The sequence below is a fragment of the Pseudophryne corroboree genome, chromosome 9 (assembly GCF_028390025.1).
Source record: "Pseudophryne corroboree isolate aPseCor3 chromosome 9, aPseCor3.hap2, whole genome shotgun sequence".
In the NCBI taxonomy this organism is placed as follows: domain Eukaryota; kingdom Metazoa; phylum Chordata; class Amphibia; order Anura; family Myobatrachidae; genus Pseudophryne; species Pseudophryne corroboree.
In genome coordinates this window covers 463735990-463762610 of record NC_086452.1, presented here as the reverse complement: position 1 = coordinate 463762610, position 26621 = coordinate 463735990, and the positions used below count along the sequence as shown (strand labels likewise).

General features: G+C 47.0%; 1 protein-coding gene across 4 annotated transcripts in view; it reads left to right on the top strand.

Annotated features, from left to right (window-relative positions):
* Positions 1-26621, top strand: part of ITPR1 (inositol 1,4,5-trisphosphate receptor type 1) — a 160065-nt gene that overhangs the window by 57253 nt on the left and 76191 nt on the right. For all 4 annotated transcript variants that reach the window (XM_063941290.1, XM_063941288.1, XM_063941289.1 and 1 more), the window contains exons 2-6: positions 11443-11502; positions 12555-12657; positions 12958-13028; positions 16276-16391; positions 16485-16571. In XM_063941290.1, coding sequence (XP_063797360.1) covers positions 12566-12657; positions 12958-13028; positions 16276-16391; positions 16485-16571 — 366 coding nt within the window. In that variant the 5' untranslated portion in view covers positions 11443-11502; positions 12555-12565. The remainder of the gene's footprint in view (positions 1-11442; positions 11503-12554; positions 12658-12957; positions 13029-16275; positions 16392-16484; positions 16572-26621) is intronic.

Genomic DNA, 26621 nt, shown 5'->3' with positions numbered 1-26621 from the left:
ACTCTCTGTGATGCCGCTCGAAGTGAAAGTTTAAATGCAAAGGTAACTTGGAGCTTGTGATGGTGGCACATGTGCAGTCTTTGATCGTTGCTCTGTTGCATGAACATCTGCACACATGAATTAGGCACCTAGTGACTTTGCCATCTCATTATTGACATTTCAGCACTTTGCAGCCACCCCTGAGAAACTGCAAAGCAGGGGAGATCAGAAGTTCGGGGGAGGAGAGGCAAAATTGGGTGTCCTACTAGAGTCTGAAGCAGTGGATTAGCTCACCAAGGCAGGAGCTATATAAAGTAAGTGGGCCAAGGAAGGACCTGTGTGGGACCCCAATGGTTTCAGGTTGGAAGTAGCCGTTGTGGGGAACGGAAAATAAGTCATGAAGGCCAATGGTTTGGGATGTGTGCAAAAGGAGCAGGTCTTTTTTTAAAAGCCCTAGACTGGTCCAGAACAACTAGCAAGGAAAAGTGACACTGGGTCTTGGTAGAGAGGAGTTATTTGAGGTATGTATGTATAGAATATTTTAATATGGACCGCACAGTGGGCAGTAAGGAAGTTGGGTTATGATATGAATCGGGGTTGTGGTAAATGGAGTGCAGTCTCGGGAGGGAAATGTTACCAGTGGAGTACCCCAGGGATCTGTACTTGGATTACTGCATTTTAATCTTAGTTGCTGACATTGCAAATGGTATTGAAGGGAAAGGTAAGCAACAGGGTAGACTCACTGGCAGGGGTAAAATAAATGACTGATGTAAGTAGATTAGAGGAATGGGCAGGAACGTGGCAACTACAGTTTACTGTCAAAATGTAAAATCGTGCACATAAATCTCAATAATTTGAAGGCTAAATATAGTATTAATGATACTATACTGGAAACTACTGAGGAAAGGGATCTAGGAGTCACTATTTTCAGATGACTTAAAGGCAGGTAAGCAATGTAACACAGCAATGAGGAAGGCTAGTCAGATGCTTGGTGCACTGGGAGAGGAATCGGCAGCAGAAAGAAGTAATAATGCCACTGTATAGGTCATTGGTGCGGCCTCATCTGTGTTTAGTTCTGGAGGCCATATCTTCAGAAGGTTATTAATACATTAGAGACTGTACAAAGAATGGCAACTAAAACGGTGCATGGCCTACATCACAAAACATACCCAGAAACACTAAAAACTCTATGTATAGTTTGGAGAAGAGAAAGGGGGGACATTATAGAAACTTTAACACCAAGGGTTTTACCAAGGTACAGGAGGGAGACCTTCACAGGCAGAGAAGCAATAGGAGACGAGGACATGCACTGAGACTGGAGGGGGGGTGGTTCATGGGGAAATTTTGAATAAAAATTACTTCACAAAGTGTAGTGGTCAAGTGGAATAGCCTCCCATCGGAGGAGGTAGAGGCTAAGACAGTAGAGCAATTTAAACATGCTTTGGATAGGCGTTAGGATATTATTATGAAGGATCAAATAGGGTTGAAGTTACCAAAAGGAAAAAGGGGCAGACGAGATGGGCCAAGAGGTTCTTATCTGTCGTTCCTTTCTACGTGTTGAAAGTGGCATGAGAGGAAGCTGGCTCTGTACAAGTCATATAGTAATTTGTAGGAAGTGGGAGCAGTAGAGATGAATGAGGTAAAAATAGGTGTGAAGATTTGGTACAAGATTAAAGTAGCTTTGTGTAGAGAGCGAAGGCAAACTTGAAGGATGAAGTGATAATTGAGGTGGAGTTGACGAGAGTAATCTCCTTCCAGCAGTGCGAACAGTTGGGATTGACTGGTGCAGCAGTCTGCCGCAGGTATGTGAGCGTACAGGCGATGGCTGGAAAGAACAAGGGTTTTCAAGTGAGGAAGCAAATGTGTCATGGATGTCCAAGTTATGCTAGGTGTGTGTGGGTTTAGGTGATGGGAGCATTGTCTCAGGTGAGGGAGGAAGAGGGGGCTTGAGTACAGAAAGGATGACTTTGAGAAGTCTAGATGGTCCAGAAGTGAGAAAAGTCGAGATAACTAGTGCATGGGTGTAATTATAGTGGGTGCAAGCAATGCCATTGCAATGGGTCCCACTGGCTTAGGGGGGTTTGGACTCTGGTTCTAAAGTTGCCTGCTAAGCAATGGAGTCTGTTCCATTTCCTGGCCTGTATTGTATGACAATACACCTTCAGTGAGAGGAGTGTACAGTGGATGTTATAATGGTAAGGGGGCACTGTAATATGACATAACATGAACTGAGGACACTGTCATAGTGTGAATTGGGGATACTGTGAGGCATGTGTACCGGCAGCCCTACAGTGTGACGTCATGTGAACGAAGGCACTACTAGGCATCGGCAAATAAGCTAGGACCCTATTATGGGACCTAGAATGATCTGCTACGTAGTGGTCTCTCAATCATTGGGACAGGGGCCCCTTCAGTATGTTGCTATGGGGCCCATAGAGATCTGGTTACGCCCCTGTGCAGGAATCACCATTACAGTGGGATGGAGAGGAAGTCCTCTGGGTGGTGGTCTTCATATACTTGTTTTCTCATGGATGTCATTCCTCTGCTGTGCTCTGTCCTTTAAATGTCCTATCTGTATGTCAAAGATGGAAGGTAGGAAGCAGACTAATGTGTTACCAGGTTAGGGACTGGGGATAAGCTAAGTAATGTGATTAGGTCTGTATTTATGGCTCCTTGAAAAAGTTATAGGTGTACCTGCATTTATATAATTAGGTGTGGGGTCCAGTAGGAGCCGTTGGGGTCTTATGCAGGGAACCGGTGCTCGTAATGTCACTGTAACCTTGAGAAGTGCCCATAAAATCTCTAGTAAATTACTAATATATATTTGCAAACTCTGCATACCCTCTTCTGTTTACTTGGGTTTGGTTGTGTTATGTATTGAGTGATTCAGACATATGACGGACAAAACTGCAACGCTCCTGCATGGAGTTGTACGTCTACAGAGATCGGTCAGGCCCTGCACCGGGATCGGTATGAAATACCTCCAATCAAGGTCAAAATACCGACATGTAAAATGCTGACAGGTCAAAATACCCGACATACTGTTTTTGTGTGTGTGTATGTCGACATAAGTTAACATGGACACCGTATAAAGTTTGCCGCATGGCTCGCTGCGCTCGCCATGCTTCGGGCACGGTGCCTCGCTGCGCTCGGCACAGTATTCTATTCCCCCTCCAGGTCCACTGGGATGGTAAAGTGTGAACAAATCGGTTTCAATGAAAAAAAATCATGAAAAACTCATGTCGGTATTTTGACCTGTCTGCATTTTACATGTCGGTATTTTGTCCATGTCAGGATTTTGACCTTGTTGGAATTTTGACCATCGGTCAATTGGTGTCAGGATTTTGATTGGAGGTAAACTGACTGCATCCCCCTGCACCAAGGATAGCCCTGGTGCAGGTGATGTCCGTCTTCTCTCACGAGTAGTGCGCTGTGGGTGATGTGGTCCTGTAGATGTGCATGGCTCAGAATAATGGCGGACATTCGCATAGGATGGCTAATGACAGCTGCTGTAACTACGACCTGCGTTTTGGGGGACTGAAGAGACTAGGGTAACCTCCAATGTCCTTCCAAACCGATCCACAACGGCTACTTAACCACATGCTGAACCTCAATGGGCGCTCGGCCTAAATGTGTAATGGTGATATGTACTAACCAGACTTAAGATTGGGTGAGCGCTGAGACTAGCCTTAGCCTGACCTATTCCTTTTCTTGCTCATGTGCAGTTATCATGGCGGATGAGGTGATTGTGAAGTCGCAGCGCGCTGCCAGTGAATATTTGTTCTATACAAATGCATCAAGACGAGCTCAATTTATTTTAACTTTTTTTCCAGGCTGCCTATTCATACTGTATGTGCAAAGTCTTCTAGAACGTGACGCGGCTATGTGTAATTGGCCTCTGAGGCGGGTGCGTGACGGGCATACTGCACATCCACTTAGACTGTGTTGCTGCAAAGAAAGCACTTTACTGCTTGATTTATAATCATTTGCAATGTCCCAGGGGGATAACAAAACCTAATACTGATTAATAGCGGCTTCTAAAGTACACTAGTCCTAGTGAAGTGCGTCTATCCTCGTATTGGAGGGTGAGAGAGACCAATAAGAGGAAATAAGACATGCACGTTGGGTCTGAGTTCAGATAACCTCATAATGGAAGCATTTCAATTCATTCTGCATAAATGTGTCCTGCATTACTTCCAGCAGCTATACAGGTCCGCATCCGTTTTATGGAAGGTCATCAGTAGTAACTCGGTCGACCACTATTGGTCGACAGGGTCTCTAAGTCGAAAGGTCGACATGAGGTGGTTTTCCCCCCATCCCCCCTCATACGTCCTAGAGGATGCTGGGGACACCATTAGAACCATGGGGTATAGACTGGATCCGCAGGAGACATGGGCACTTTAAGACTTTGAAAGGGTGTGAACTGGCTCCTCCCTCTATGCCCCTCCTCCAGACTCCAGTTTTAGAATTGTGCCCAGTGAGACTGGATGCACTACAGGGGGCTCTACTGAGTTTCTCTGAAAATACTTTTTGTTAGGTTTTTTATTTTTATTTTCAGGGGGGCTGCTGTCAACCGTTCCCCTGCTTCGTGGGACTTAGGGGAGAGAAGTATGACCCACTTCCAGTGAGTTCAAGGGCTCTGCTTCTGGCTACAGGACACCATTAGCTCCTGAGGGTTTGATCGCTGGGTATGCTCAGATGCTCGCTCCCACAGCCTGCCGTCACCCCTTACAGAACCAGCAGTCAGAAGACAAGTGAGTAACCGAAGTAAAGAAGACTTCAGCATCACTGACTGCATTTTTCTGAGGTACCGCGCAGTGGGCAGACGCTGCGCGCCGAGCTCCCGCACACAGCACTGCAGGGTGCAGGACGGGGGGGGGGGGGGGGGGGCCCGCTTGTAAACCTCCTCATTAAGCAACTGGCATGAGGGGACATTAGTGCCGCAGCACTGTCCCGACCCCCGCCAGTATAAATATTGGATAAAAGCGGGACCGAAGCATGCCATTACGGGGGCGGAGCTTCTTCACAGCTCACGGCGCCATTTCCTCTCAAGCTGCAAGAGACGCTGGTCCTCCTCACACTGTCAAGTACCAGGGGTGCAAAACGGAGGGGGGAGGCATAAATTTGGTGCAATATACATATGATAAAAGCGCTATAGGTCTGACATTGTCTTGGCAATTTCTGACCCGATTGTTTTTTCAGCGCAGGGTTGTGAGCTGGCAATCCCCTCTGTGTCTATCTAACAGACTTTACTGTGGGTCTGTCCCCTATATGCCCAGTGTGTCTGTGGGTGTTTGGTGCACGAGTGTTGACATGTCTGAGGCCGAAGGCTCTTCCCAGGAGGAGGCTATATTGGGGACAGACGGCTGCGGGGGTGACCCTGTCTGCACCGCCGACGCCTGATTGGGTAAATGTGTTGAACACCTTGAATGCGAATGTGGCTCTTATTAGCAAGAGGCTAGATAAGTCTGAGTCGCGGACCCAGGCATGGAAGAAATCTGTGGAGGATATGTAATTCCAAAGTCAGGTCCCCTCAGGGTCGCAAAAACGTACGTTGACCCAATTGGCAGACACTGATACCGACACCGATTCTAGTGTCGACTATAGCGATTCCAGGTTAGACCCAAAATTGGCAAAAAGCATTCAGTACATGATTGTGGCGGTTAAAGACGTATTACATATCACTGAGGACCCAGCTGTCCCTGATAAAAGGATCTGTATGAATAAAGAAAGGAAACCTGAGATAACGTTTCCTCCCTCTCATGAACTGAACACGCTGTTTGAAAAAGTTTGGGAAGGTCCTGACAGGGAATTTCAGATTCCCAAAAGAATTATGGCAGCTTATCCGTTTCCCTCGACGGATAGGGAAAAGTGTGAGTCACCCCCCACAGTGGACAATGCCTTGTCTCGTTTGCCTAAAAAGGTAGCTCTCCTGTCACCTGACACGGCGGCCCTTAAGGATCCTGCGGATCGTAAACAAGACCATTTATGTGACCACGGGTACACTACTCCGACCTGTCATTGCGTCTGCGTGGGTAAGTAGTGCTATCGAAAAGTGGGCAGATAACTTGTCATCTGATGTAGATACCCTAGATATGGATAGCATCCTATTGACGCTGGGTTATATCAAGGACGCTGCAGCATACCTTAAGGAAGCTGCGAGACATATTGGTCTTTTGGGATTAAAAGCCAATGCCATGGCTGTCTCAGCTAGGCATGCTTTGTGGATTCACCAATGGAATGCTGATGCTGACTCCAAGAAAAGTATGGAATATCTACCATATAAAGGGAAGGCCTTATTTGGAGACTGCCTTGATGATTTGGTATCTACGGCTACCGCGGGTAAGTCATCCTTTTTACCTTATGTTCCTCCACAACAAAAGAAAACGCACCATTATCAGATGCAGTCCTTTCGGCCCAATAAATTCAGAAAAGGCGAGGTTCTTCCTTCCTTGCTACTAGAGGAAGGGGAAGAGGTAAACGATCTCCAGCCTTGTCAGGCTCCCAGGAACAGAAGTCCTCCCAGGCTTCTGCCAATTCCACCGCATGACGTTGGGGCTCCTATGTGGGAGTCCGCACCGGTGGGGGCCGTCTCAAACTTTTCAGTCCGTTTTGGGTTCGTTTGAACCTAGACCCTTGGATTTTACAAATTGTACCCCTGGGATACTTACTGGAGTTTCAAGTCGTCCCCCCTCACCGGTTTTTTCAAATCTGCCTTACCAGCTTTTTTTCCGGACAGGAAGGTAGTTTGCGACGCAATACAAAAATTGTGTCAAAATCAAGTTATCAAGGTTCCCCAGTCACAACAGGGAGAAGGTTTATATTCGAGCCTGTTTGTGGTCCCGAAGCCGGATGGCTCAGTCAGACGAATCCTAAACCTGAAATCCCTGAATTTCTACCTAAAGAGATTCAAATTCAAGATGGAGTCTCTCCGAGCAGTGATCTCCTCCAGTCTGGAGGAAGGGGATTGCATGTTCCCATTTATCCTCCACATCAAGCTTACCTGAGATTTGCAATTCAGGATTGTCATTACCAATTTCAAACGCTGCCATTTGGTCTATCCACGGCTCCGAGGATTTTCACTGAGGTGATGGCGGAAGATTATGGTTCTCCTTCACAAACAAGGAGTCACAATTATCCCATACTTGGACGATCTCCTGATAAAGGCGAGATCCAGGGACTAGTTGGTCCGAAACGTTGCACTCTCCATGACCGTTCTTCAGCAACATGGCTGGCTCCTAAACTTGCCAAAATCTCAGTTGATTCCGACGACGAGGTTGTCGTTTTTGGGAATGATATTGGACACAGAACTACAGAGTCTTTCTTCTGGTGGAAAAGGCTCTGGAACTTCAGAGTCTGGTCTAACAAATTCTGAAACCAGCAAGAGTGTCAATCCATCAATGCATTTGGTTGCTGGGGAAGATGGTTGCGGCCTATGAGGCCATTCAGTTTGGCAGGTTCCATGCCAGAGTATTCCAGTGGGACCTGTTGGAGAAGTGGTCCGGGTCCCACCTACACATGCACCGGAGGATAACCCTATCTTCCAAGACCAGGGTATCACTCCTGTGGTGGCTGCACAGCTCTCCCCTCCTAGAGAGGCGCAGGTTCGGGATCCAGAACTGGATCCTACTGACCACGGATGCAAGCCTCCAAGGCTGGGGGCAGTCACAATGGGAGAACTTCCAAGGAAGATGGTCAAGTCAGGAAACTTGTCTCCACATAAATGTTCTGGAGCTAAGGGCCATTTACAACTGCCTCCTACAAGCGGAACCTCTTCTTCGAGATCTGCCTGTACTGATCTAGTCGGACAGTGTAACAGCAGTAGCATACATAAACCTCCAGGGCGGAACGAAAAGCAGAGCGGCGATGGCAGAAGCCACAAATTTTCCGCTGGACTGAAAAGTATACAAGCGCTCTGCAGCGATCTTCATTCTAGTAGTGGACAACTGGGAAGCAGACTTCCTCAGCAGACACAATCTCCATCCAGGAGAGTGGAGCCTCCACCAAGAAGTCTTCGCAGAGGTGACAAGTCGTTGGGGAGTTCCTCAAGTGGACATGATGGCTTCTCATCTCAACAAGAAGCTTCAGAGATATTGTTCCAGGTCAAGGGACCCTCAAGCGATTGCAGTGGATGCTCTGGTGACGCCGTGGGTGTTTCAGTCGGTGTATGTGTTCCCTCCACTTTCTCTTATTCCTAAAGATCATAAGAAGAACAAAGATTCGAGCGATCCTCATTGTTCCGGACTGGCCAAGGAGGGCTTGGTATCCGGATCTTCAGGACTTACTCATGGGAGATCCCTGGCCTCTTCCTCTGCGCGAGGACCTGTTACAACAGGGGCCGTGCGTGTAACAGGGCTTACCGTGGCTACGTTTGACGGCGTGGCAGTTGAACGCAAAATCCTAGCCCATAAGGGTATTCCCTGCGAAGTCATTCCCACACTTATTCAGGCCAGAAAAGGGGTAACGTCTAAACATTACCACCGTATTTGGATAAAATATGTTTCTTGGTGTGAATCCAAGAAGGCTCCTACGGAAGAGTTTCGGCTAGAACGGTTTCTCCATTTTCTACAAGCAGGTGTGGATGCGGGCCTAAAATTGGGCTCAATTAAGGTTCAGATTTCAGCCTTATCGGTTTTCTTTCAGAAACAATTGACCTCCCTTCCAGAAGTTCAGACTTTCGTGAAAGGCGTGTTGCATATCCAACCTCCATTTGTGTCTCCAGTGGCACCATGGGACCTTAATGTGGTGTTGCAGTTCCTTCAATCACATTGGTTTGAACCCTTGAAGGTGGAGTTGCAATTCCTCACTTGGAAAGTGGTCATCCTGTTGGCCTTGGCATCTGCAAGGTGGGAGTCTGAGTTAGCGGCCTTGTTTCACAAGAGCCCTTATTTGATCTTTCATGAAGATAGAGCTGAATTGAGGACACATCAGCAATTTTTACCGAAGGTGGTTTCATCTTTCCACATAAACCAACCTATCGTGGTACCTGTGGCTACAGACGCCTTCGTTGAGGCAAAATCTCTGGATGTGGTCAGATCTTTGAAGATTTATGTCGCCAGAACGGCTCAGATTAGGAAAACAGAGGCTCTGTGTCCTGTATGCTCCCAACAAGGTTGGGTGTCCTGCTTCCAAGCAGACCATTGCATGCTGGATCTGTAACACGATTCAGCAGGCCCATTCCACGGCTGGATTACCATTACCGGAATCTGTGAAGGCCCATTCCACTAGGAAGGTGGGCTCATCCTGGGCGGCTGCCCAGGGGGTCTCTGCATTGCAATTTTGCCGAGCAGCTACTTGGTCGGGGTCAAACACTTTTGCAAAGTTCTACAAGTTTGACACCTTGGCCGATGAAGACCTTAAGTTCGGTCAATCGGTGCTGCAGAGTCATCCGCACTCTCCCGCCGTTCTAGAGCTTTGGTATAACCCCATGGTTCTAATGGTGTCCCCAGCATCCTCTAGGACGTATGAGAAAATAGGATTTTAATACCTACTGGTAAATCCTTTTCTCTTAGTCCGTAGAGGATGCTGGGTGCCCGTCCCAGTGCGTACTGTATCTGCAGTTAATAGTTATGGTTACACATGTTACGTTTATTGTCAGCCTGTTGCTGCAATTGTTCATGCCGCTGGCCTGTGTTCTGTTGAATGCCACGTTGTGTGGCACGGTTGAGGCGTGAGCTGGTATGAATCTCACCTTAGTTTAACAATAAATCCTTTCCTCGAAATGTCCGTCTCCCTGGGCACAGTTCCTATAACTGGAGTCTGGAGGAGGCGCATAGAGGGAGGAGCCAGTTCACACCCTTTCAAAGTCTTAAAGTGCCCATGTCTCCTGTGTATCCCGTCTACACCCCATGGTTCTAATGGTGTCCCCAGCATCCTCTACGGACTAGGAGTAAAGGATTTACCGGTAGGTATTTAAATCCTATATTTTTTATTTTTTTTTAATTTATTTATTTGTTTTTGGGTCGTTTTTCTCCATACAGTGACCGGGAACCCCAATTAGTGCACCGTGTCCCCTCGCATGGCGAGCGAAGGTTACTATTCCCAATCGTAGTCCGCGTGGATCGTTAAGTATGATAAAGTTCATAAAAAGAAAAATTGTTAAACTCATGTCGACCTAGTTACTGTTGACCTAGAGACCGTATCCCCTGTTTTACACAGGAGGTTAATGTCCTTTTAACACCTCAGCCTCTCTATGTGGAGTTCTGTCCTTGCGCAGATTGTCTATTTCATGCACCAATGAAGAATGGTAGATGAACACACGTGTGCACCAGGAAATTATATTTGTGCTATTTTTAAATAAACTGCTACATTGTCAGTTGTGTTCAGATTTTTGCATTTAGGAAGCCATATAGAATGTGGTTTGCCAGTGCGTTGGGAGGCGGTATGAGTTTGGTTCTTCTAGATCAGTGGTGGCCAACGCGTGGCTTTTGAGCCACATGCGGCTCTTTCTTCATTCAAAGTCACGTGACCACAAGAGATCTGTAAACCGCTGCACTCCAGCCAGACATGCAGCAGCACTACGTAGACTGGGAACTGAGGGAGCCAAATACACATGGGGAAGCTGGCTGGAGTGACACAGGCGGGTGCTGGTTGGAGTGACACATGGGGGAACTGAAGTGTATTATGTGAATCTGGCTTTTCAATATATTTTATGCGGATCTGGCTTTTTTTCAATTATTTGATGTAGAAGTGGCTTTTTCATTGTATTCTATGTTGGATCTGGCTTTTTCAATGTGTTTTATACCAGGGGCGTGGCCTAGCAGACACGAGGTCACACCCCATTTTTGCAAGTGTGCCTTCGTCTCTCTGATGTACCTAACGATTTCTTGGCTCTTTGTATCTGACTGGTTGGCCACCCCTGTTCTAGTTTGTAGGATCCTAAGAAGTAATATTACATGTCTTCGGAAAAGAAGCTGGTGGTTCCATTTCCTTCTAAGGGTTATAAAGGGAGTGTAATTTGACCTGCAATTTTTACTTGCAAATTGATCCTTAAGATTGTGTGCTGGAATTAAGTCCCAGCTAGGTTTGTGTGAGAGCTGGCCTCTATTCAAAGTGTGTGATCCTCTTTATTGCCACCTAAATGGGAAACTCTTGCAGAGTACCGATTAAAAATGCATTTAATACTGTAGAACGTTGGAATTCCCTCTGATTTTTATGGTCTCCTGCAGGAAAGGAAATAGAAGTAATAAAGTCAAATCTTGGGTGTTTTGCGAGTGGTTCCCAGTCTGGGCTCTTGTGTGGGAGTTGGGTCAGTACCATGTTAAATTACTTATGGTCGATGTCAGAACCGGAGCTGGTGGCTGCCAATTATAATGTGGGCAAACAAATCTCAACCATGTCCATCTGGTAAGTGAGACTAGCTGTAGAGCAGGCTATCGTAGAGTGTGGTGGGGGGTGACCTTGTCCTTCTGGTTGTCCCGTGTCATAGCCCCTGCAATTATTCCTCTTGTTTTTGTTTTCTAGGGCGATAGCTGCAGCCTCTGCAAGTCTGAAACTTCATTCTTGACCCAAGGGAGCTCCCAGGTATGTATCCTCCTATATAGTCTTTCTGTTTTGTAGCTGGAGCTGAGAAGATTATGCCCCTGCTTCCAATATATACTGGTGTCTGGGACAGGAGCATATTCAGAGTGAGGCCAATTCAAGATGATCGTTTTTGGGTGGTCTCCTCATTGTCCAAGCTTATTAATGTGCCACCACGTGCTGTACCAGCACAGGATGTGGTCCTTCTAAGGACACTACTGCCACAGATCCCCTTGGCTCTAGAAGAGAAGGTTGACCTGTACTGACCTCTGCTGTGATCGGCAGGAGACTGAGCAGCTGTTGCAAGAAACTGCTCTTGTTTTGCAGAATCCATTAAGTGAATAATTCCGCCCGCGTACAGTTTTAGATTGAATGTGTTGACTGGTGCAGTTTCTGCAGACTTTATGCTGGTGCTGAAACAGCAAAGTCATCTGATCCTTTTATAAACAGATTATGCTCCAATATTTTCTATGAATGTTCATAAATGTTGGCACAGAAATGATTTACAGTTTGAAAGCGGGCAGCTTGGGCATTTTCCATGAACCAGCGTCATTGCTCCGGCATACCCCAAAGAACATAAACTGCAGCTGTTCCGCTACGTGAGCATGCACCACTGGTGAGTGCGTTCTGTCACTAGGAGGCACTTAGCTATCCCCTCCTTTACCTGGTTTTATAGTGGAAGCCTGGTGCTCCAAATTTCAGGGAAAATCCATTGTCCCAAACAACCCGGATAATTACGTGCACACACTCGCTGGTATATAAGGCCCTGGGCAAAGCAGTGCACTCGACATTTGGCCACCCAACACAGACAGACGTACTCTCCAGCCCACCCAAAGGAATAACTGGTATGCCGGTCTTGTGAAATCCAAGCCGGCCTTCATGAAGGGTTTGTGTAGACCTGTCCTGTTGTAGAATGCCTGGAGATTGGGCTACATTGTGGGATTTGGGATCAGAATTGCAGCATGTTAGCTTGCCCCAGCCATCGTATTGCCGATGCATGATGTCGCTTAAGTGTACCCGTTACCATGACACGGTCTCTGTCTCTTCTCTTCCAGGATTGGTTAACATGTCTGATAAGATGTCTAGTTTCCTTCACGTGGGGGACATAGTGTCTCTCTATGCTGAGGGGTCTGTGAATGGATTCATCAGCACGTTGGGGTGAGTTTATACTACACAGGTGCCCACTAGTGTCACAGAGGGGGTACATTATCACGCTGGGGCTATCCTGTGGAGAAGGGATAGTGTTTATTACTATATATTCTACATCTGTCATTTTTATTTTTGAAAGTTCACCTCCGTCTTGGCTGGAGTTGCACGGCGATTGGGGTCTTGCAGAATTAATGGGCCGATAGTTGTAGATCATAGACTAATTTTGGGTCCTGCTGTATCACAGTACTCTTATTTGTTCCATAACCCTAGCTATAGTCTCCATCCAACTTTAATTCTTTGTCTCTGCAGTCTGGTGGATGACAGATGTGTGGTGCAACCCGAAGCCGGTGATCTGAATAATCCGCCCAAAAAGTTCCGAGGTGAGGCGTTTGCTATTTCCCTTTTTATACTGATTTGAAAGGTCTAACCCGGACTAATTGTTCTCCTCCACCCTCCGCTATGTGGGCAGCCGGAGGGCAGTGTGGCAGATTTGTGTTGTGATAACGGCGCTATAGTTCCTGTGTGCAGTCTGTAACTTCCATTCGTTCCCCGCAGGACCTTTTCCCTGCTCTGCTTGTGCACTTTCTCCTCATCTCCCCTCCAGGTCCCCTCACCTCTCCTCTTCCCCCGCCTGCATCTCTCCGGGCTTCCCTACATCCACTTCCTACTAATGTAAGCAGATTGCTCAGCTTTTTGGCCTGGGATTCTCCCCTATCTCCATAGTGTCGCTCTGCTCATTGTAATGTCTGGTACCTGGAACCCTCGTCGGCTATGGAGACTAGGAAGTAACCACTTTCCCTGATGCAGCGGTTTCCTCCTCTAGACACCGTGTAGTTTACATACCAGCGTGTTGTACTATATACTAAGCACAAGTCCTAAGTGGACTCATTCCCCTCGACACGGAAAAGGTTTCGCATGTGCTCGGTACGGGCCCCCCTCACGCCTCTCGCTGGCATGGATTTCTCAGTTTTCCAGTCTCCTCTCTCCCAATCTCTCTAGCAGAGATCCTGCATGCGTTATTGTGTGGGCGGCTGATCGTTTCTGTGCCAGAATGTTCAATGCTGCCTTGGGGACTTCGCAGGGGTTTGGGCTTGGCTGGGGAAGGGTTAATTCCCGTGCCGGACACAGATTTGCTATTTGGCATGGATATGTTGGCTGTGTATTAATCTGCGGCTGTGATGGGAATGCTCCGGCACAGAAGGGGTAAGCGGCCCCTCTGTGCGCAGATTAGGGAGCGCTGCACAGAATGCTGATTTCTGTGGTTTTCTTTCCCCTGTGTGCTATATGTATCAACCTCTATTCTACTAATTCCTGCAGTTCCCATGAGCCGCTGCTCAGGGTCATTACAGAGCAGGGGAATCTGGGTTCTGGTGTCATGTCTGAAAACCTGCAACGCTTTAAAGCTTTGACTCGGCGTTGGAGACTATTCCGCTCCGCACCTTGCGTCCGTCATGGGGGAATTTTAAGCCCCAGTTTTATAGGTTAAAGACCCCACTGTGGTCATCGCCCCCTGTTGCATTAATAGAATTGTATACCGAAGCAATGTATAAGTTGCCCCTACGCCAGGTTTTCCTGATGCGATCTGACCCCTTTTATCCCCTTGAACACATCTGCCTCCCCTGCAGCCTCCGTAACCTGGCCTTCTCCCTGCCCGAATTCACCCTGCATCCTCTTACGGAGCACTTCTCTCCCCTCCCTCTTACTCCAAGGCAGCTAACTTACCAAATAAGGGCAGCGCACTGCAGCCTCCTGCTCCGTTCCCAGACAGCCCTGATTCCCAGGCAGGATCAGCCTCTGCATGACAAAGGGTTAACCCCTTCACATCTGCTGGAGGTCACGCTGCTGCTTCCTCCCCATCGTATTGTTACAAGGGGCCAAAATACTTGTTAACTTTTTTTTATTTTATTTAATACACAAGCTGTAAGTGCTTATTGTAAGCCTCTGGCTCTTGTCAAAGTTTAGATTTTCGGTGGGGGGTCTCCAAACGCTGCGGCTTTCATGGTAGGAAAGTCTGTGAGGGGCGTTGAGACCAACAGAGGCAACGGCGCTTTCTAGTCTGGCCCTGCGGAGGGGCCTAATGGGATGAGGTTTAGCTTCTAGCCCAGCTGAGTTTTGGGACCAGTTCCAGTATCGACCAGTAACCTATTGCACAGTAAAGGGCCATGGAACTTTATTGTGTACATACATACGTCACATTATTATGACCCCCAGCTAATAGCCAATGTAACCACCGTGTGCGGCACAGATGGCAGCGAGAAGGGCTGATCTGTCATTATAGACATACGTCTGGTAGCCCCCAGGATCATTCTAACGGTGAGCTGCTCCACTATAGTGTCGGTCGGCCCTCACGCATTTTCGTAGCAGACGTTCACCTCTCACATCAATGGCGCGTGGTGCTCTGCAGTTTCACGTCTGTTATTCGCCATGGTGCCATTTGTCCAGTCACGATACACCTTTACCACAGCAGCACGCGCACAGGTCACACACTGCGCTGTCAGAAATACCGCCACCCTGGCCTGAAAGCCGATAATCATCCCTTTCTGCAACTCGGAAAAGTCGCCTTTTTTACCCATGACGGTAACGAGTGATGTGTGGAGACGGCCTATCTCACACCTTATATACCCACCAAGCTAGCGCACACACCGCGTGATGTACTTCATGGGCTACGCGCTGGCAACATCAAATGTAGGCGGTGGTCATAATAATATGACTCGACTGTGTGTGTGTGTGTGTAAAATTTATATATGTACAGCACAAAGGACACTTCTGCCATTTGATATGTCCACTTAATCAAGGTCACTTACAGACCCCTTGTAGGCTCATCAGTGTGGTTTCAAGATGACTGCATGCGTGGGAGCTGTCCGTGGTCTTTAAAAGCATTGGCTACTAAGAAAACAGTATCTTGCCTTCTGTGCACGTGAGTGTAGCCTATAGTAAAAACATAATACACACACTTAAACCGTAATGAAGTTGCATTGTACATGAATGACTATTTTATTCAGTCCTAGCTAGAATACCAGGGGAATGTGAGTCAAGGTTGGTGCCTATAGCAAGTCCTTTCTGCTTCAGCAGCACCAGTAATATAGACTCAAAATAAAGGATGTTTATTTAAATGCAGCATTTGAATAACCTCCAAATAGGTGTTATATAAGGGTCGCCCTCCCCCCATCTGGTTGCATCGATGGCCGACATTAATCAGCTATACTAGAAGACGAGCGCTTGTTAATTTTTCAGTCTGCAATGCAGGGCAAGTCATGGCTTTTATCCCTGTTCCATTGCAGAGGAGCCGCAGAGCAGATCTATAGCCTTTGCTGAACCTATAGTAATGTCTGTCTTAATCTGCACAATAAACATCATCATCATTTATCTGTTGAATCCTGGACCATGGGCTGATGGTGTGCTCCAGATGTCTGCCTATTATCTCTCAAACTTCGTCACTAATCCCTCAGCCGCTGTCTATAATGTAACCTCCGCTCGGCAGGCAGCCTGGAGCTGCCCGTTAGCTTTGTGAGCAGTCATCTTGGATGAGTGAGTTGGCCTGGTGCATAGACCCTCCTATAAGACGCTAGATGCAAACTGTGCTGTGCGTTGCTTATACAGAACTAACAAAATGTGATTTTTTTTCAGATTGCCTGTTCCGGCTGTGCCCTATGAACAGATATTCTGCACAAAAACAATTCTGGAAAGCTGCAAAGCCTGGTGCTAGTAACACAACGGATACGGTCCTACTCAACAAATTACATGTAAGTCCCAGGATTACAGCCTTCCTCATGATTACTGTTCCTAGCTGCAGCTTTCCAGACTCGCATTTATTTATTTATTTTCTCTTTTGACAGCATGCAGCCGACTTGGAGAAAAAGCAAAACGAGACCGAGAATCGCAAGCTCTTGGGAACAGTTATTCAGTATGGAAATGTTATTCAGGTGCAGTCCTTAGTCTGGTTAGGTAGGGAATGGCCTAGTAATTTCTGAAGGCCTTGAGGGTCATCTGTGCTCTATGGGTTTCCAGTACACGTAGTCTGTCTGTGACCAGGATATATGAAACGGTTTTCTGAAACTTAAGAACCGTTTGGTGCAAAGCAGCCGCTTCGTTCTGTTACAGGAGTAGTAATACTGGAGGGGACAGTAGGTGGCGCTGTCCTAAACTTCTCTTTATCGTATAGCTGTACTCTATTGTACAATTTAGTCAGCCTTCATATTTTTATTTTATTTCTCATGTGTTTTTTCGATGTAATGGTCACAGTATAAAGTTTTTAGCTCCTTATTTTTCCTGTGTGACTAAAGCTGGGTACACACGGAAAGATTGAGAGACCGAAAAATCAAATCTTTCACTTTCAGTTCCCTGCTCCTGACTTAACGATCTAGAGTATACACATGGATCTAGCCAAATCTTTCCTAGATGGTTCTAGCCAAAATCGTTCATACACACTGTGTAGACTGTGAACGATCTAGCCAAAATTGACCTTGCTGCACAGTCTTATCAACGATTCTGTCTTTGCCCGCGGGAGCGCGCCTAGTGAACGATCTAGCCTGTACACACGGAACAATATTATCGTTCAACGACCTATCTAGCCAAAACAGTTGGCTAGATCGTCCCTTGTGTACCCAGCTTAACTGCTCACTAGTTGGGGTATCAGCTATGTCACATAGAATAAAACATAAAGGGCGTGTGTGTTGTATTACTGAAACATGGAACAGTTTCTGCAGAAGAAGCTCTACTGATCAGGCTTTGCAAAGTACACAACAAGCAGAAGTGTATGAATTGCTGGAGGTGGGAGCACATAATCAGGGGTCTTGGCCTTTTCCAGCACTGATATGCAGATACACAACCGTACCTGTCCTTTGCTCTAGCTACTGATAGCCCCAAAACACCCCCTAAATGGCTGCCTAGCTGAGCACCATGAGTGGATGAGTGCCAGTTGGCTGCGACTGAATCCTGATAAAATAGAGACGTCCCTTTTTATGATAGGTCACATGACAAGACTGCAGCATGTCCAACCAACAGGACTTACACTTGGGGTTCACAACTACAAAACACTGATGTGCGGAATCTTTGTGGTGGCCTGACACTTAAACATCAGACATCAACCACGATCAAATCCTCACTCTATCATCTGAGGAGCATAGCCAGAATCAAGCACGTAATTCCCTCAGAAGACCTGCCTAAAGTCGTACATGCGTTTGTATCACGCCTAGACTACTGCAGGAGCGGTTCAAGACACGGGCAAGCAGGGGGGGGGGCGCTGCGGCCCAAGGCCGCAGTCACCCTCCAGGCGCCGCCGCCCACCCGCTCCCCGGCTGCAGCAGGCGCCGTGGGCTGTGTGGTCATAATAGACCTCTAGTGTCTGTGCGGTGCTGCTATGGGAGAGACGTTGTGACGTCTCTCCCATAGAGAGGAGTTGGCGGCCAGAGACTGAGGGTAGCGCAGCAGCGGTCGGGAAGCAGGAGCGGGGCTGGTAAGGTGTGTGTTTGTAAGCTCCCCCCCCTCCCCCCTTCATGCCCCTCTGCCTCCAGTTTGAAAAATTGTGCTGAGGAGGAAGAAGCACAGGAGTGAGGTCAGGCTCCTCTTAAAATTTGATTTTAAAACACAAGTGCAATAACCTACTCCCACCCAATAAAGGGTGAGACCACAGTTTTCAGTTCAATAGGTAGCACCTATCCTTATGTATACATGTCGGTTTCCCTAAAGATTGTAAGCTTGCGAGCAGGGCCCTCCTCCCTCTGACTTTTGTTATATCATTGTTATTTCCAATTGTAAAGCGCAACGGAATTTGCTGCGCTATACAGGAAACTGTTAATAAATAATACTCTGAGGAGTAATCGGTGACCAAGATCCTGTCACAAAGGATCCACTGATCACACTGGGGAGCACAGTGAGTATTTCCTTCCCCCTCCCCTGCAGTGTCTCGGCGCATAGACTGGATTCAGTGTATCCCACAGTCTCTCCCGGAGCGGACATACACTACAGCCGCTCACTAATAGCCTGGCTCCCCACGCCCAGCAGCAGGGGTCCCGCAGCCCGTCGCCTGGCGGCTAGCGCAGCATTTACACTCTGTTTAGACTGCCGGAGACGCGTTGAGTCAGGCAGCGGCACAGGTCCTGGCGGATGGGGAACATAGCGCTGAGGGGGTCGCGGAGGAGAGGCGCCGATCTCAACGGGGCGGTTCTGAGATAGGATCGCCTGCTAGGTTCGTTCAAGCGCTTCCCCACCCCCCCTCACCCCTGCATTACTGACAGGCATCAGAGAAGCAATACGATGTTATTATTTATTTATTTTATTATTATTATTATTATTATTATTATTTATTATTATTATTCTTTATTTATATGGCGCCACAAGGGTTCCGCAGCGCCCAATTACAGAGTACATATGCACATAATCAAAACAGTAAAACAGTGACTTACAGTGGAAGACAATATAGGACAAGTACAGGGTAACTACACATAACTACATCACTAGACGACAGAAGTTTCAAGGTGGCCAAAAAACTGTAGGATTTGAGCAGTTGAGGATTATTGAAGTAAGAAAAGGATAAGCACATGAGGGAAGAGGACCCTGCTCGTGAGAGCTTACATTCTAAGGTGCGATCTCTATAGTGAATCGGCGGCCATTTTAATTTTATTCAGGTGGGAGAGGCAGGAGGAGGATTTGCCTATTCTTTCAAGGGCTCTGCTGACAGGTCCGGCAAGAGGCATCAGAGAGGCAATCCTTTTGTGCCTGAGGGAGACAGAAAAGACGAGCCTTAATCCTCCTGCGATTACAGCGGTGGTGTGAGGTTTGTAAATCAGACGCTGGTACATAGTGATTTTATTTTTACTGGTAGACAGATGCAGCTGTGCACTCCCTAGTTTCTGCTCCCCTCTCCTTACAGTCTGTCTCTTTTTAGTTCAGCAGAGTGACAGGACTGTTTGAGTGTGTGGGTGAACGTATTAATTAAACATGGCTTCAAAACCACCATCCAAAAACACAAACTTATTATGTTTGTACAAAATATGACAAGAAGAGCACGTGTGTGGGCAGCTTCGGGGTGTGCGATACATGCTTGGAATGGGACACAGGCTGGGAGCAATAGTTCCTCTAGTTTGTGGCAAAGTGCCTTGGCAAATTTGTCCAAGGAGATGGTGGAATCTTATAGGCAACAACAGGAATTGGCTGCAGGATTCTCTAAAAACCATGGAGGAATTTATGATAAGGCTTAACCCCCTTCCCCACGACACAGGTTGAGAGGCCTGTCCGAACGGCAGTCAAAAGACCCAAGTGGTATAGGAGGAGTCTGAGGAAGAAGAAGGCCTCATGGTAGATGAGGAGGATAGGGAGTCGGGGGAGGAGGTTGTAGATATTTCTTAGTCAGAAGAAGATTCCGATATGAAGAGATTAGAATCCCTTATTGACATCGCGAAACAGGTCCTTGGCTTCAAGGAAGATTAAGTCAAGGAACTGGAAAAATATGATTTGTTTGAGTCCCAAAAGCCTCAAACAGACATATTTCCTATATTCAAGACACTGCAAGAATAGATGGGTCAGGCCTGGAAACAGCCTGATAAACGTTTCTAGTTGCCAAAGAAATTTACAACTAATTATCCCCTACCGATAGGGGTTATGGGAAAGCCCACCAGTGGTAGATGCTTCCCTAGGTAGGTTGTCCAAAAAGACAATTTTACCTATTCCCTATGTTACTACATTGAAGGATGCCTCTGACCGTAAGTTGGACACGACACTTAAGTCCATTTTTGTTGCTGCGGGAACATCACATAAACCAGCACTAGTAAGTGCCTGGGTTAGTAAGGCTATGGGGGCTTGGGCTGGTCAGATAGTCCAGTTACCGAGGATGGTAACCAGGAAGAGTTCCCGTTTCGCGGAACATATCTGCGAGTCAGCCTCCTATCTCTGCCAGGCGGAAAAAAGGCTACTAGAGTAGCCTCGTGTATTTCAGCATCTGCCAGTTTCGGCAAGGCGCATTTTATGGCTCAGTGTGGCAGGGGGATTCGGAATCCAAGAAGGCGGTAGAGGCCATGCCCGTTCGTAGGAGATGCCTTGTTCGGTCCAGAATTGGACAAATGGATCTCCACAGGCTACTGCGGGAAAATCAACCTATTTGCCTACTCCATATCCAAAATTCACACCCACGACCAGACGAGGGTACTCGGGACCAACCTTCTCTTCTTTCAGGACTCCATCCTTTCACGCCAGAGGTAACAGCAATGGACGACGTTCCCAGCCAACCAGCTGGAAACAGGACTCTTAGCCCGCAGAAAAGACTGGCATGACTGTCTCCCAGCTCACCTTTGTTCTCCCAAGGTGGGCGCACGGTTGACGGAGTTTCGGGAAGCCTGGGACGAAACCACTCCAGAGATCTGGGTCAACAATATGATCTCCCAGGGTTACAAAATAGTTTCTCATGCGTCCTCACAGCCAATTTTTCACTACGGGTCTACCTCAGTGCCCTCTAAAGGCAAGGGCATTGAAATCGGCTATCCAAAAGTTGGTCTTATCAGAGCTCATAGTGGCAGTGCTGGTACCACAAAGAGGATCGGGATTTTATTCAAATCATTTTGTGGTACCCATACCAGATGTGTCGGCCAGACCCATTCTAAACCTGAAGGTCCTAAATCTATTTCTCACATTTTACCGCTTCAAGCTGGAATTGATAGTCTGTCATAGCTGGGTTGGAACAAGAGGAATTCATTATGTCGATAGACATAAGTGACGCGTATCTGCACGTGCCAATCTGGACACCACACCAAGCATATCTGAGGATTGCGGTAGAGAAGAACCACTATCAATTCAGAGCGCTCCCATTCAGTCTATCCTCAGCTCCGAGGATTTTCACGAAGATCATGGCAGTAATGGTGGCAAAGTTACGATCCTTGGGAGTAACTATAATACCGTACGTGGACGACCTTTTGATCCAGGCACCAGCTCTGGATATCCTGATCAGACATGCAAAATTGACTTCTCACGTCCTAACACAACACTGTTTGATGATAAATTTCAAGAAATCCAACTTAAGTCCCTCCCAAAGACTTCAATTCTTGGGTCTGGTTCTGGATACGAGACTGCTCAGGATCTTTCTTCCATAAGACAAGATTCAAGATAACAGGCATATGGTTCAATGGGTGCTGCAGAATCCGAAGGTATCTCTACACCTTTGCATAAGGCTTCTGGAGAAGATGGTAGCATCTTTCGAAGCAATTCAGTACGGCAGGCTTCATTCACGAACGTTCCAGATGGACCTAATCTCACAGGGGGCAGGCAGACACCTCTTTCTTCACAGGAAGATCCGCCTGTCTTCTCAAACCAGAATTTCGTTGGCTTGGTGGTCAATCCACAGGAACCTGGCAATAGGAAAGCAGTTCGGAATTTGGGATTTGATCATTTTGACGGGTGTAAGTGGTTGGCGCACAGTTCTGGGCAAGCACCAGTTTCAGGGGAGATGGTCTCGGTGCGAGAGCAGTCTCCCCAAAAATGTACTGGAACTCCGAGCGATCTACAATACTCTCCTTCAATCAGAGAGCCAGTCAAAGGTCAACATGTGAGAATTCAATCAGACAATGTCACAGCGACTGCTTATATATAAACTGACAAGGAGGAACAAAAAGCCAAATGGCTCTAAAGGAAGCTGCAAGAATCCTATCCTGGGCTGAAAATCGCGACTTAATTCTGTTGGCCATCTTCATTCCCGGAGTAGACCACTGGAAGGCGGATTATCTCAGCTGCCGGGACATGCTTCCAGGAGAGTGAGGCCTACACTCCCAGATTTTCAACATGATTGGGTTACCTCAGGTGGACCTCATGGCCTCCCGACACAATCATCAGCTTCCGAACTATGTCTCCAGGTCAAGGGATCCGAAGGCAGTGGATGCGTTGTCAATTCCCTGGCGTTATAATCTGGTATACATATTCCAACAATTTCCTCTCCTACCACGGGTATTGAAGGTAAAAAGGCAAAGAACATGGGTAATCCTAATAGCTCCGGACTGGCCTCGCAGGAGTTAGTATTCAGATCTGAGTAGTCTCCTGGCAAAGGAGCCTTGGAGGTTGCCGCAGAAAGAAAATCTGTCTCAGGGTCCATTCCTGCATCCAGACCTGAACAGTCTTCGTTTAATGGCTCGGCTCTTGAGACCAAAATTCTAAGGGATAAGGGTATTCCTAGTTCGGCGATTCCTACCATGATTGCAGTAAAGAAGCCGGTTACGGTGGCTCACTATCATAGAATTTGTAAGAGATGCATGGATTGGTGCCAACCTAAGGGTTGGAACCCCAAACAGTTCCGTCTAAACAGATTATTGCGGTTCCTTCAGGATGGTTTGGAAGGTGGTTTTGAGATTGGGATCTTTGAAGGTACAGATCTCAGCCCTTTCTAATTTCTTTAAGCAACGTCTGGCTTCCTTGCAGAAAGTGCAGACTTTCTTGCAGGGTGTGTTGAGGCTTCAGCTACCTTTTTTCGTCATCCCACGGCTCCATGGGATTTGAATCTGGTTTTAGAATTTTTAAGATCTGACACTTTTGAACCGTTGGAAAGAGCTGATCTTAAATTTGTGTCTGTTGCTTGCATTGGCTTCAGCAAGGAGGGTTTCGGAACTAGGCGCTTTATCTTGCAAAAGTCCTTTTTTGTGGTTTCATGAGGATAGAGCAGAACTTCGTACTAAGGGGGTCATTACGAGTTTTTCGCTCGTTGCCGATTTTCACTATGCTGCGATTTGTTGCAAATTGCGCATGCGCAAGGCACACAGGGCGCATGCGCTTAGTTAACTAAAAACTTAGCAGTTTTGCTGTGGATCCTGTGGCGCTTTTCATTCGCTCTGCTGATCGGTGAATGATTGACAGGAAAGGGGCGTTTCTGGGTGGTAACTGAGCGTTTTCCGGGAGTGTGCTAAAAACGCAAGCGTGTCAGGGAAAAACGCGGGAGTGTCTGGCCGAACGCAGGGCGTGTTTCTGACGTCAAACCAGGAACTAAACGGACTGAGCTGATCGCAATCTGTGAGTAGGTCTGGAGCTACTCAGAAACTGCAAAGAATTATTTAGTAGCAGTTCTGCTAATCTTTTGTTCGCTATTCTGCTAAGCTAAGATACACTCCCAGAGGGCGGCGGCCTAGCGTGTGCAATGCTACTAAAAGCAGCTAGCGAGCGAACAATTCGGAATGAGGGCCTAAGGCAGAGTTCCTGCCCAAGGTAGTTTTGAGTTTTCACATCAACCATCCTATTGTGGTTCCGACTGTTCGGATGGCGATGGTTCACTGGATATCGTAAGAGTGTATGTACTAGCAACTAAGTCCCTGAGATGGTTGGATGTGTTGTTTGTCTTGTATAGTGGGCCAAAACGGGGTTGGCCGGCGACAAAGCAAACCTTGTCAAGGTGGATGAGACTCTCTCTATCCAGCAGGCTTATGTGGCTAGTGGTAAGAAGGTCCCATTTCAGGTGAGAGCTCACACCACCAGATTGGTAGGGACTTCCTGGGTGGCTGCCAAGGGAGCCTCTACGAGTCAGCTTTGTAGAGCTGCAACGTAGTTTTCGGCCCATACATTTACTCGTTTTTACAAGTTTGAGGCTAAGGATTCTACTTTTGGCCGTTTGGTTCTACAGGCTTCGGACAGCACTCCCGCCCATGGGAGTATATTTGGGACGTCCCCTAGTGGATGACAGAGAAAAGAAGATTTTGGTACTTGCCGATTAAATTGGTTTCTCTGAATCCACTTGGACACTAGACACCCGCCTCGGTGCTGCCTGCCTGTGTATGTTCTTGTTACATTGATTCAATATGGTTTTCTGCTAGTTTAATTTAAGAATTTAGTTTACAATGTTATTGGTTTACACCATGGCACATATGGTTCCTTCCTGTATATCTTTTTCATGTTCCCTATTCTCTCCGGACAATTTTCCAAACTGGAGGTAGAGGGTGAGCCATCTGTGCACTTCAATCAATTTGCATATATTGTGCCACCTCGGTTCTCCATTCTTCACACCCCAGGTGTATGAACTCCAGTGTCCCCGAGTAGATTCAGAGAAACTGATTTATCGATAACTACCAAAATCATCTTATTTTTTTGGGCGTGCACCTTCGGGAGTGGGGGAACGGGGTCTAGAACCGGCCCTGGACTACTGCAGTGCCCTCTACCTTGACCTTCCAGCAAAAGAATTGCACTGCTTGCAGCTTGTACAAAACACAGCTGCCAGTCTATTACCCCCGTTCTAGCCACAGAACACCCATCCTCTACTCCCTCCACTGGCCACCTGTAAGAAGGTGAATCAAGATTGGCTTACTGACTTTCAAAGCCCAACATGGTCAGGGCCCAGGGTACTCAAAGCGGCTTCTAATCCCTTACTACCCCACTCTATTCCTGCTATCTGTAGATAAAGTTCTACTGACAGTACCCAGAGTCTCCTGGAATTATTCTGGGGGTCAAGCTTTTAGCTTTGTGGCTCCGACTCTATGGAACTCTCTCTCCCCCCGCACAGATCGAGAGGCCCTCGTTCTAGAATCCTTCAAAAATGACTTAAGACTTTCCTGTCCTCAGAGTTTCACTAATACTGTATCTACTGTTAAGCTTGTTTTTTTTTTTTTTTTGTAAAAGCCAATGTAAGGCACTCTGAGTCCTATTAGGAGAAAATTGCTATATAAATAACATTATTATCAGTAGGCCTATAGATGAACGGAAGTAGAATGGAACAAATGCATAATAACCCGAAACATGACACCAGAATAACCCTTAAAGCCACTGAAGTAAAGTCTTACAATAAGGAAATAAGAGCACGTCTTAATTGTAGGAAATTGGTTGAACTAATTTGTTCAACTTGGAGCAATAGAACATTTCCAGATAGATCCAGGTTGTCATTAGGACCACACGGTCACCTGTCCCTTTTGGATTCTCCCAAAACCTATGTATAGATCACAAAGTGAAAGAAAGTTAGTTACAAAACTTTACCTGGATCAGAGATCTCGAACTTGCTGACGGAAGTAATAATGCCGGTGATCCAGTTGTGCACTCGAGTTAAGTCTTGCCAAACTCCGTTGGAATGCCTCTCTCGGCATTCTGACAATCTGGATCCTGTGGGTTGTGATGTTAATACCAACCCATTACTGAGGTGCCCAAGAGCTAGAATTCTGAAAGTAAGTCTCCTGACCTCTCATTACCCTGCACCATGTCATGGCTCATTATCCAGCACCGTGAAGTGTACGGTCCTGTAAAATTGCCCTTGTCGGGGGCAGCAGGTACATACTGACTTGGACTATTATTCACGATATTCAGCCAAACCTCTAAATGAAGAACAAAGACGATGTATCTGTCAGACTGCAGGACAAAGACTAGTAACAAGTTTTGGAAAATGCGCTCCCCAGTTTCACCTTGACAATGGGGGTGAATTTACTGGACCTAGAACAACATGGTATAGACCGTTTCACATAAACCAGTGACAAAGGAGCTTGCTAATAGACTAGATGTAACACTAGCTGCGGTGATCCTCTGCATGGTTCAAAGTCATCTGCAAAATCCCCGGGTGAGTGCGCAATGAAGACTAATTACTTGCAAAACAGATTATTCACCAGGAGGGTGGAGAAAATTGCATATGAACTTTGGCATGGTGCGATCTAGTGTAAAACGCATCCGATTTCACAGGCAAAGTATTGCTTTATATTTGTTTTAAAACAAGGAGAGCTACGAAACAGAGCATTAGGTGAGGATCTTGTTTGATAATTATGGAGTGCTAAAGGCTACAGGATCATTGACCCAAGAACAGACATGGTAACAGACTTTTGATGATACGAAAGGGATTATGCAATGGCCTCGCTAGACTCTGCTATAGAGGAAAACCTACTATAGAGGAAAACCAGCACATCTGTGCAAATGAGTTCAGTAGTATAGGTTCAGACACAGAGACAAGGGGGTCATTCAGATTTGATCGCCCAGCGGGCGATCAGATCATAACTGCATATGCACTGCATTGCACGGCTGCAACGGGCATCTGTGCCCTGCGA